Source organism: Crocodylus siamensis, chromosome 2 (assembly GCF_052110815.1).
Source record: "Crocodylus siamensis isolate JL-2025a chromosome 2, ASM5211081v1, whole genome shotgun sequence".
NCBI lineage: Eukaryota > Metazoa > Chordata > Crocodylia > Crocodylidae > Crocodylus > Crocodylus siamensis.
Window position 1 is genome coordinate 146,161,887 of NC_143396.1, and position 12,421 is coordinate 146,174,307.

Genomic DNA, 12,421 nt, shown 5'->3' on the forward strand with positions numbered 1-12,421 from the left:
TTAGACATCAGGAGGTGCTACTTCACTGTCAGGGCAGCTAGGATCTGGAACAAACTTCCAAGCGAATTGGTGCTGGCTCCTACCCTGGGGGTCTTTAAAAGAAGGTTAGATGAACACCTGGCCGGGGTCATTTGACCCAGTACCCTTTCCTGCCATGGCAGGGGGTTGGATTTGATGATCTGCTTAGGTCCCTTCTGACCCTACTAACTATGAAACTATGACTTCTTCCCCACATTGTGTTGGAGGCAATGGGACTGATCTGCTGTCCTTCCTTGCCCCCGTGATCTGTAGAGCGTATATCCTCAGGGACTTCTCTTTTTACTGGAAATTGCTTTACCTGGAAACTAGAATGGGGTGCAAGTTTGGTAAAACCAAAAAAAGTGAACTGAGAAGCATCTTGAGCTTTCCCTTCTTTGGAGTTGCCAAGTTAGATTTTGTAACAAATCATGTGAAATTTGCAAGAGCCATGTATGAAATTTGCATACACAGCTTTCTCTGAAGCCGTAACAGCAGAAAGGATGTTGGGCAGCTGATTCGTGGTTAGGGTTTTTTTGATGTTATCAGGAAGGATTTCCTTCATGGGTCGGTCAGCTTTCAAGTGAGCAAGCATAGTGGCACATACTGGAAAACAAAATTCCCTTTAATCCTACCTCTCTTATTTCAGATTCTTGTTTCTGCTTGTCTGTTTTCCTTTCTTTCGTTTTTGTCATGTCTTTGGTCACTTACATGTCACAAGAATCCCCCTCCCTCTGCTTAGAGGGAATGTGTTTTTCAAAAAAACTTTTAAACAAAACATTTTGTCTTCCTCATTTAGGGAGACAGATATGTGACTCTGCTGGATTTCCTGACCTGCTTAGCAAGCTTGCAGCTTGTAGCATGAGCTGTTATCAAATGGCATAGTTGTCTACCCGCACTCCAAACAGCAGCCTGTAGGGGAAGTTATTAGTCATGAATTTGTGCTGTCTAGTGCACTGAAGTCGTGCTGTAAGCCCTATTTAAGGGAAAATGTTTTGTTGTGTGTCCCATTCTTATCACAGTATTATAAGAAAAGGAAGGATAGGCATAGAATAAATGAATTTACCCTCTTACTAAAGATGGCTCCAGCCAAGGACTACCAGACGTTGTCTTTATTAAAGACTATGGCTCTTGATCATCCCCAAAGCAAAATAGGATGATTCTTCTATACCTGAGGAAAGCCTGCTCATTGTCCTTGGCAGCACTCCTGGGGCTACTTTTACCATGATTTAACTATAACTGGTAGAAAAACTGACAGTTGAAGACATATGTCCCCCAACTGTGGATGCAGTAATAACAGCACTTGTGTTCACCTCAGCGTAGCTTGGGATAAGCGTTTCTTTAATACTGTAAACTGGCTTGACTAAAGGGCATTATATAGATTTTTAACTAGACATTTTCCCCCTTATTTCTGTTAAGAGGAAAGAGAGTGAAATTATAGAAGGTTTAGATCAAAACTTAGAAAATGGGACCTCGTTTTCATGTCCATACTCAGGCTTCTGAAATGTGCTGAGCACCTAGCAGTTCCCAGGGGCTCACTGGAATGAGGAAGTAAAATGGATGCCAAAATGTGGACATATTAGGTTATTTTTTAAAAATCTTGGCATTGCTCTCAACCTACTTAGTTTGATTCCTGGACCTGATCAGTCTTAGAAAGCAGCAGATCAGAAAAGTGGAGAGGAAATGCTGGGCTTAATACCTCCCTGTACCTCTGTCATAACCTGATGGCTGAAAAGAACTGTAGAGTTGTTTCCTGACTGTACAGTTGTTTGAGCTGGGCTTGAAGGTGTATGTGTTCCTAAGGAGACCTAATCCTGATGTTTTCTTTAATGTAACATTGTCTATTAAATAGACTAAAATGCATACAGCAGAAAAAAGGCCTCTGTGCCTTAGCAACTCCCAAAGGCTCAGTTGCCCTGCCTCACACTCAGCCCTCAATGCTCTGGGGAGCTGGATGCTTGCCTTTATGCATGTTTGTATTAATAATGCACAGCATGTGCTGAGAGACTCTGTTCCCACTACCAACAAGTTAAACAGATATAGGATGATGCTTGCATATTAGCATTTGCCATTTAAGTCTTTACACTGGCTACTGCAGTGGTATATCACAGGGAGAAGCTGTAAGAAAATGAAGCTTGGAGGACCTGGTATGTCCTGGAAATGTTTATTCTTGGCTTCCTGATCAGTTCGGCCATTTTATAATATTTTTTTAAATACGCGGGAGACTTTTTCTTTTTCCCCTCCTTTCTGAGTGTGTTTCCAACCCACAGCATGAATGGTCACTTCTTAGTAAAACTGGCAACCAAGTTATTCTACAACATGAATTAACAGTATTTCTCTTTCCCACCCTCTCTCAACATGCCAGGCAAGAATTTGCTGATGCCTATGTGAATTATATCTTCAATCTCTCAGTCCATGAATGGTATACAGCCTTCTCTACTGGCTTTCTGAAAGTGTGCGGTGGGAAAGTGCTCGAACTCTTTCAGCCCACAGAGCTGAGGGCCATGATAGTTGGGAACAGCAATTACAACTGGGAGGAACTGGAAGAGGTAAACTTACAGAGAACTTTCTTTACTTTCCTTTATGGGTACTGGAACTGTTCAGGGTGGTGCAGAGGTTAGGACACTAACCTGGGATTTGGGAGACTGATGGTAAAGTCCCTGCTCTCGCACAGATTTTCAGTGTGAGCTTGGGCAAGTCACTAAAATTTTCTCTGCCTCTGTCTACCTGTGTGGTGAAGATTTCCTGGTGTTCAGATATTATGGGAATGGGGGCCATTAAAGTACCTAAGACATCTTATTTTACAGGTAGATACATTTTTGACCATGGTCTTAACACTGGGTCTCTGATGGAAGGAGATGAGCTAAATTACTCCCTTCCACTTCCATTCTTGAGTACTTTTTTCTTAGGCACTCAAAAGCTGTTAGACTGCTAAGCTATCTTGCTACTGGCTTGAGGCAGAATGAGGGAGGATTTTCTCTTTTTTATTAGGCCTGAAGTTTGAGATTTAGGGGAAGGTATAAACATGAACAGTCTTGGTAAAATTCATCTCAGCACAGAGGAAGAGTAGCACAAGGCCTAGAACTTAAGTGGTCCATAAATCTTGTGATGCCCCCTCATGTGGTTAAAGTGTATTCTGTTAGGGCATGCATATAATGTACTAACATTTGGAACAGAGAAACAAACTACAGACCAAGTAATACAGGCTTTATATTATAGACTGTAAGTTCCCATTCATGGTTCCACTTCAACAACTATAATTTTTTGTCAAATAAATAGCTGGAAATATATTGTCTACTTTTCTTCCTACTTAGGACTCTAAGGGAAGCTAGTTCTGGGTTAACATTTCTTTTTAGTTTTTACTTTTTGTAAGTGAAATGTTGGTGGCTCTTCTTGACAGAGCACTGTCTACAAAGGGGATTACTCTGCTACACACCCAACAGTGAAGATGTTCTGGGAAACCTTTCATGAATTTCCCTTGGAAAAGAAGAAGAAATTTCTGCGTAAGTATTTTCCAGTGGTATTTGCAGTTTCTTAGAACCACAGAACCAAATTTGAATCTCTTTTAAAATAATGCAATTCCAAAGTAACACCACTGACTCTTTTTTTTTTTCTTTCTCCTTTTTTAATTTCCCAATCAAAGCTGAAAGGCGAGTTATCAGTGATAAGTCTGTTTTCTCTTTTGTTTTCATTCTGGTGATACATATTTCTTGTCATGGGAACACTGGGGCAGTGTCAGATAAACTGTACTAAGGGATGTATTTCTTGCCCTCAGGGAGAAAAAAAGAGACTCACAGTTGATTTAAATTATATAGTGTCATTGAGCCAGTTTTTGCACTGCTTTGATTTGTGAATTTGTCATAGAATCATACAAAAGTAGAGCTGGAAGGGCTCTCAGGGAGGTCATCTGGTCTAACTCCCAGCTCAAGGCAAGATCATCCCTGATTAAACCACACTATACAAGTGTTTGTCTAACCTATTCTTAACTACCTGAACAACCCCAGTGCCCCAGAACTCAAAGAATACCTCACTTGCCCAAAAGCAAGGAGATGAGGGCATTATCAATGTCCTTCCATTGCTATTTTGTTCAAATCCACTTGAAAGATCCCAGGAAGAGGACCATGCCCCTTACTGCAGAGGAAGGCAAAAACCCCACAGTCTGTGCCAGGAGTCAGCAACCTGTAAGCTGAATTTGACCTATGGAATCATTGGATCCAGCCTGTGGATGTGGGGCTTTGGTGGCATTCAATGTCAGGGGGCTTTGGCTGGGTTCTAGCGCCTGCCCACCTGCCTCTGACCTGGGGTGGGTCATTCTGGCTGGCTGCTGGAAAAGGTTGTTTACCCCTGGTCAGTGCCAGTTTGACTATGGGGTAAAATTCTTTCCTAACTCCAGATGTGGTAATCAGTCTGATCCTGAGTGGAGATGCAAGATCCACAAGCCAGGAACCCCAGTTTTTTTCAGGTGTAAACTAATAACGATGTTCTCTAGTGGAAAGTGCATTCTTACTATGTACCATGAAACTATTCATATTTTTTTTTTGAGTTAGTGGCTTAAAAAATATTCTGTTTCCTGTACATTTTAAGCTGAACCTGTACCAGAGAGGAGCATCCCTACTGTGTGTTCTGAATTCTGAATCAGAATGTGTAAGACTCTAGTTTCCCTACACAGTGCTTGGTTCACGTTGCCTTTTGGGAGTGACAGGCCAGAATCCAGGTTATGTTGGTAGGAAGGTCCTTGCCATTTGCCTGTGGGAAGGAAGTATTTGATAATCTCACTGTAAAAAACACGATACACATTGTGAAACAAAGCATTCCTGAGTCATCCTAAGAACCACACCCTGAGCAGGTATAAACACTTAGCAATTCACACTAGCTGAGGATATAGATCCTGTGCTGCTTTTTGGGAGCCAAAGAAACATGCACTTGAGGCTAAAAGTTCCAGAGTGTAGGTTTAGATCTCTGCACACAGTTGTCACTGTGCAACATTCTGAATGAATACATGTGGGCTTTTTTGCTCATGGTGACCAAACTGTTGGCCTTTAGATCCAAAGGCTCTGGGCTTTATTGCTTTTCATAGTTTCATAGTTGGTAGGGTCAGAAGAGACCTGAGCAGATCGTCAAGCCATGGCAGGAAAGAGTACTGGGGTCAAATGACTCCGGCAAGGTGTTCATCCAGCCTCCTCTTAAAGACCCCCAGGGTAGGAGCCAGCACCACTTCTCTTGGAGGAAGTTGGTTCCAGATCCTAGCTGCCCTGACGGTGAAGTAGCGCCTCCTGATAGCTAGCCTAAATCTACCCTCTGCCAGCTTGTGACCGTTATTCCTGGTCACTCCTGGCAGTGCTCGGGGGAAGGACTCCCCCAGTGCCTGCTGGTCCCCTCTGACTAGTTTGTAAACTGCCACTAGGTCCCCCCCTCAGCCTTTTCTTGTGGAGGCTGAACAGGTTTAGGTCCCTAGGGCCTGCCCTGCTGCCCCCTGATCATGTGAGTGGCCCTCCTCTGGACCCTCTCCATGTTGTCCACATCCCTCCTGAAGTGCAGCGCCCAGAACTGGACACAGTACTCCAACTGTGGCCTGGCCAGTGTCACATAGAGGGCTAGGATCACCTCCTTGGACCTGCTCGAGATGCATCTGTGAATGCATGACAAGGTACAGTTGGCCTTCTTTACCATGTCTCTACACTCATGTTCATTTTGGTATCAGTAATGACTCCAAGATCCTTTTCTGCCTCTGCACTGACGAGAAGGGAGTTCCCCAGCCTGTAGGTATGCTGCTGGTTCTTCCTCGCCAGGTGCAGCACCTTGCACTTGCCAGTGTTGAAACCCATCCTGTTTTCATCTGCCCACCCCTGTACCCTGTGTAGGTCTGATTGCAACCTATTCCTCCCTTCTAGCGTGCCCACTTCTCCCCACATCTTTGGTAACTTTCTCTTTCCTGCTACACTGAAAAACCACATAAAATAAATGGTCTGTTAGTGTAACCAATAGGGTGGTGCAATATTTTGCCAGCTGTTTTGTTTTGAAGCTGTTTCAATGTATTTTGAGCTTGAAATAACGAAATTGAAACTAAATAAAAACATTCAAAACAAAACAAGGGCACTTTAAACATTTTGAAAGTTTTTAAATGTTTTGAGTTTCAAAGCTGGGCTTACTTGGCTTCACCACTGGTCCCAGCTGGCAGCAGCAGCCTCCTGTCACCCAGTACAGATCTGGAGGCCATGCCCCCCTGGGAAGATTCTTGCACAGCCCCCAGCTGTCCCGGGGTGCAGGGCCCCAGATCTGCGTGCCAGATGACAGCATGCTTTTGCTGCCGGCTGGAGCCAGTGGCAGCATCGGTCTTCCTGGTACCTGGCATGGGCTGCGCCCAGCACCGGTCCCAGCTGGTAGCAGCAGCCTCCTGTCATCTGACAGGCAGATTGGGGGCCTGCCCACATCTCTGGGAGGGCTGCGGGGTCTGTGCCAGACTCCTTCTGGGAGTGCAGGCCCCCAATCTGCCTGCCGGATCACAGGAGGATGGTTCTGCTGCCCGAGGCCAGTGGCAGCACCAATCTTCCTGGTGCTGGGTGCAGGCGGCAGCAGCAGCCTCCTGTGATCTGGCATGCAGACTGGGGGCTTGCACCCCTGGGAGGAGTCCGACACAGCCCTGTAGCCTTCCTGGGGGTGTGGGTGGGCCCCCAGTCTGCGGGCTGGATGACAGGAGGCTGCCTCTGCTGGCAAGTAACAGGAGTTTTGCTTGTCAACACCTTGAGGCACAGTTTCCCAGGAAGTTCTGCACCTATCTCCTTGAAACTTGGCAGGCTTCATGCCCTCAGAAGGGGCTACCATCCCGGCAAGGTTCGTTCAAATCAGGCAAGGAATGACAAAGTTTTAGGCATTTTGATGATTCCCCATTATACCCTATGGGTGAAATGTCAAAACAGTGTTGAAACAGAGAAACAGTTTTGATGAAACAAAACAGTGCTTTCAAAATTAAATGAAACTTGAAACGAAATGCTGTCCTGTTGAAGTGGAACAATGCTGTTTCGCACAGGTGTAGTAACTAGTACTATTCTAAATACTGGAGCATGGGGCTTTCAAGGATACTTTAGTGCAGTGTTTCTCAACCCGTGGGTCATGACCCAAAAGTGGGTCACAAGAGTATATGAAAAGGTTACAAACAAACTTTAAAAACAGATCAACAAACTTTAAAACTGGATTCTCCTTTAAAGCAGGAAAAACCTGGGAAACTGTGGTTTTTTCTTGCAGGCTGGCAGAGTCCCAGCTTGCAAGGGGCTGCATGGGGCCCCCTCATATCCCATACCCACCCCAATGTCTGTCTCTCTGTCTGCTTAGAAATAATTGGCCTGCCTGATGTGGAGGCAGTTAAACTAGTATCTATGTACTGGTAGCTGGATTAACGCTGGTTTAATTATTCTAAACTCATGTAGCTAAAATAGTACCAGAATAGTATGGGGCCAGGCTCCATTTCCCCAAACCTCAGCTCAGCTTTCCACCTCTAATCAAAACATCCAGAACTTTGCTTTCTGGTTCATTTACCCCTCCTGGTCATAGCAGATATCTAGGCCAGCTCCCTTGCTCTCCTTTTCTCCTTCTGCAAGCTTCCCAAGTGGACCGAGCTGTTGCTGGCAGTGAGGTGCTTCCCAGACCCAGGAGCCAAGGCCTTGGTGTTGGCAGAGGGGATCTGTGGAATGTCCCATACTGCATTCCTGGCTGTGCGGCCAGACAACAGGGAAGATGATGCAGGAAATGCCAAGACTGCAAACTTTGGAAAGCCCAGCTGTTCCTCTGGAGCCCTTCTTCTTTGGGAAACTGGGGTGGAATTTGGATTGCAAGCTGTCTGGCACAGGACCCTTCTCTCCCTATGTATCTGCTGTATTCAGCATGTTGGCCACTGGTGTCATAGAAATAGCTCATGGTTTGTCTTAGTGAAGCCTGCTCAGGGACTTTTCATATTGCTCTTAGCAAAAGTCTGTGCAATGGAAGGACTAGAAGGGAGCTGCAGCAGCAGTGATAAAAAGATGTGAAAATTATACACTCCATCCTACCCTGGTACCTCACAGTGGAGACCTCTTGACTAGTCTCAGCTTTCCCTTCAGTCCTGGGGTGAGGGGGCCTCATTTGGTTTCTGACCTTGTACCTCTGGTAAAGTGAGGAGTTTAAAGCACCCAATAAAGTATTGGCCTGCTTCTCTTGAAGTCGGTGGTAAATTTGACGCTGATTTCAGCGGGTCCAGAAGTGGTGGGAGCTCCTGCTCGTGCTGAGTGCTCGTGAACATCCTGCTCTGTACACATTGTACTGTACACCCCTGCAGGTGGTGCCCAACTCTTCACACTCCCCATGAAACCTGGCCCTTGAACAGAGCTGCTGCACATGGAAAACTTGCCCCCTTCTCTCTTGTTTCTGAAGGTGCTGGTGCCCATAAAACAATGAATGAATTCAGCAGAGCCCTGACCCCAACCCCCACAGAGCACTGGTGACTACCTCTTTGCCAGCACAGTTCCTTCCTCTTCCCTCTCCTCCCCACCCCCTCTATTTTCAGTGCTGGCTGTACTGCAGCAATTCAGGGCAAGTATGTGTCAGAAAAATCCAGCTGTATCCAGTGCTTTGGTCTATGCTGAGAGCTGCACGTATCAGTGCCCCTAGCTGTGCTGCTGTGTGTATATGGGGACAGTCCAGCTGCCAGCATTTCGCAAGATCTAACATTCACATGAGCAAGGTTTGCTTTGTCTGTGGCTGCATCTTGGTGGATAATCCAGGTTGCTGAGTATTTAAGAGCTGGGTTTGAGTCTGGAGTGTTTGTTGTTCAAAGTCAGTCTGGCAGTTGTTTATGTCCACCCCTTGTTTGTTTGTTTGCATGTGTGTGACACAGAGGTCAGGTTGGATATTTGTGGTGGTGATTTCCACAAGCCCATCCTGTCTTTTTGCAGTGGCTCTTAGCAGGAAGTCATTAGCCCATTGCACAGCCAGCCCTGGCTGCAGGGGGAACCTGAAATATTTGTCATTCATTATTTCAGCTGAATTCTTTTAGTAAATCCAGCAGCACAGGGCCAAAGTATTTGCTGGCATAGCTCCATCAGATCCTGAGCTGAGGGCTGCTGGTGCCTTAAGCATTAGCAGAACTGCATCCCCAGAGAAGTGGGTCCATAATCTAAAAGCAAGCATGGTTATCTTCCCACAGATCTCATAGACTTTGACACCACTTTAGGGTAAACCCCCTTACAATAGCTAACATAAAATTGCAGAGGGAGAGCTCTGAAGTGAAACACTGTCAATTAGAGGGAGGGGTTTGGAGTCTTCTCTGCTCTGCAAGGTGGATTTGGCCAAATGCCAAATACTCCATTCATGCAGCATATTAAGTGCTTGGATGCAGGTTGCAGAGGGTGTTCCTCTCCCTGCACCTCCTGCTCCTCTCCCATTTGTTACCAAATTGCAGCAGGAACATTTGTCTCTAGTACAGTAATAATTGGACCCTCCGACAGCATTTCCTTCATCAATCTGAAAGTGAGCTGCTACATTTAGTGTCTGGGCAAAAGGAGTGGGAAACAGAGAGGTGAAGGATAGCACTTTCAAGCCAAGCCCCCTAAACAGGCAACTTTATTAGGTGTGGTTGCTGATTTAAATGCCTGACTAAAGTAAAGGAAGTTTGGCTTAAATAGCCCATCTAATATGTTGATAAGTGTCTAGAACAGAATCCAGGTGTCCTGACTGTGAAGATGTTTGTTGTAGTCCCTCAGTCCCAGTTTCCCTCCTAGATAAAGGTTGGAGGAACAGGGTATAGTCGGAGTGTTTGGGGCAGTAGGAACAAAACGCCAGAGCCAGACTCTGAGCTACACATCTCTGGAAGGCCCAACCCAGGAGAGGGTTGTGTGGTTTTCAGTCATCCTTATGCCCCCGAGAGTTGAAGCTGCTGCAAGACTGAGATGGCTCCTAATTAGAAACTCAAAGCCCTGGGATAACTTCAATTTACAACAGCTGTAGGTGGGCTGCTGCAGAAGTGGAAGTAGGAGCACAGTAAGCTTTCCTTACTCCTCCAGTTGCCTGACAAACAGCTTGCCACTTCCTCAACATGCTAGAACACCATGGTTGGTGTAGGAAGGGTGATTTTTCCAGTAGGGTTGGTCTGTCGGGGTCTGTCCCAACGAGGTCTGTCCTTCAAACTCTAGATTGACATAATGAACACCCCCCACCACATACCCCTTATGCCTATCCCACCCCTGCTTCTCAGTACTTAGTGCTTTCTTTGGTGTGGGTCTAACCATCCTAACTTGTCTGCTTTCTCTGCTCTCAGTGTTCCTGACCGGCAGTGACCGCATTCCTATCTACGGCATGTCAAGCTTGCGCATGATCATCCAGTCCACGTCAAGTGGAGAGCAGTACCTGCCCGTGGCTCACACCTGCTATAACCTCCTCGATCTACCTAAGTACAGCAGTAAGGAGATCCTGAGCGCACGGCTCACAAAAGCCATTGATCACTATGAGGGGTTTAGCTTGGCTTGACCAGCATGAGAGAAACGCAGGCAACTGTCCACAGAGGAACACCAGTGGAGTTGGCTCTATTTTTGTGAAGTAATGGATCAAACTATTTAAAATAATTAGATACAGAGGCCACGGAGACCCAGCTGATCTGTGAATGTTTTGGGGGATTTTAGCAGGGAGAGGAAATTGCTTTGGCATTTCTAACCCACCCAGCAAAGTGAGTTCAACCTTGTTTTGTTTTCAGGTTTTTGTTTTCCTAACAGCTTCTTGTAGTTTTCACCTCCCTCCCTCCTTCCTCCAACAGCCTTTTAAATCAGCATCACTGTTTTGATCTTTGTTGTTCCTTCAATGGTAGAACTGCTGGGTGAAATGGTGGTCTCTCTCTCTCCTTTCTTTTTTTAAACTGTGATTCCTCAGCCCTTCTGCACCCCTTTAAATTGCAAGCTGGTTCTTGCTGGCTTAGAATTGATATATCCTGTCCCTCCTGCACTGCTTCCCTCTATCCAGGGCAGCTGAGTACTGGCTGGGTCCTTTTATGTAAAGCTCTGTCCCCAAAATCCCCTCGTGCAATACATTTCTCATGGTACGTATTCATTATGTTTGCACCAGACTGTCAAGACTGTGGGTTATGTGGGGTGATTTTTCTTTGGTTTTGAATTTTGCTTCCAAATGGAGTCACCTCAAGCTCTTAAGGAGTTCTCTAGAGTGGGGTTGTGTATAAAGTTGAGGAAGAACAAATCTTAACTATAATAATGTTTCTGTATTGCATCTCTCCTATACCATGTTTGTTTTTGCCAAGTCTGCAATAATAAACCAAGGTGAGGGCTGAACTTGGCCCTTTAGTTTTCCCATTGTTATATGCCAGATAGCTGTTCTTCTGCCATCCTACCCTTTTGGAGGAGTTGCACAGGTATCAAAGAGTTCCAATCTCCAAAAAAAAAAAAAAATCAACCCTGAGTGACAATGTAGCCCCCTCCTTCCCCTCTCCCCCCTTTATGGCTGTGTGTATTTGCAGTCAGGGTTTTTTGGGTTTTTTTGTCGTTGTCGCTGTTTGTTTTATTTTATATTTAACTATTTGACTGCAATACTTGACATTTTTTTCCATTAAATTTGGGACTCTTAAGGAAAAGCTTTTATTGATCAGATTTTGAAATGTACATTAATAGTCCTGGAAGAAAGAAGAACTAAACATCTGTTTCGCAAAAGATTATGGCTCCTGCCTCTTCCCCCTCCTCCATAAAGAATTAAAATGGTGAGCAATCCCTCATTTTCCAAAATTTAGTGTAAATCTAATTTTAAACCTATGGTGGTTGCAGAACGGACTCATTTATAGATCATGCATTACTTATGCACCGTGTTCAATATGTAGTATTGAACTTTGCACCTCCTGAGGAAAAAAAAAGTTGTAAGCTTTCAGGTTTTTTAAACGAGGTGAAGGGCTATGTTGGTAGCCTCGCAGCCTCTTTATAATACAGCATTAAAGACAAATATACAGGTCTTTGAAAGGTTTATTTTCTATGTGTGTGTACATAGTTCAGTATTATGCAATAAATTTGATGTTTAATTCAGATTTAAGCAGCGCTCTGTGTCAGACTGGGGATATGGGATAGGAGTAATCTCTGAACTTCATTTCAGCATTGAAAGTGGGTAGTGTATGATCTTCTAAATGTTCATTTCAGTGAAAGTACTGCAAGGGATGGTCCAGTTCTCTCCCGTCTGCTTTGCTTTGCTCTGCTCATCACATCACTTTACCCAGCTATTCTAAGCACTTCCCTTGTGCATCACGAAGATGTGTATTTTCAGGGCCTATTTCACCAACCAGGGCAAAACAAATGTTGCCACCCCTATCCCTACATTCACAGATAGGAGCCAAAACAGCCTGTTTAAAGCTGCTGGTCATCTCTAATCAGCAACCATCCTGTTTTTGTCCAGA

At 45.0% G+C, this 12,421-nt stretch overlaps 1 protein-coding gene across 1 annotated transcript in view; it reads left to right on the forward strand.

Annotated features, from left to right (window-relative positions):
* Positions 1–12,058, forward strand: part of HERC3 (HECT and RLD domain containing E3 ubiquitin protein ligase 3) — a 76,191-nt gene extending 64,133 nt beyond the window's left edge. The window contains exons 23-25 of the mRNA XM_090037057.1: positions 2,381–2,564; positions 3,416–3,518; positions 10,301–12,058. Of these exons, the coding sequence (XP_089893183.1) occupies positions 2,381–2,564; positions 3,416–3,518; positions 10,301–10,509 (496 nt within the window). The 3' untranslated portion in view covers positions 10,510–12,058. The remainder of the gene's footprint in view (positions 1–2,380; positions 2,565–3,415; positions 3,519–10,300) is intronic.
* Positions 12,059–12,421: the final 363 nt, after the last annotated feature.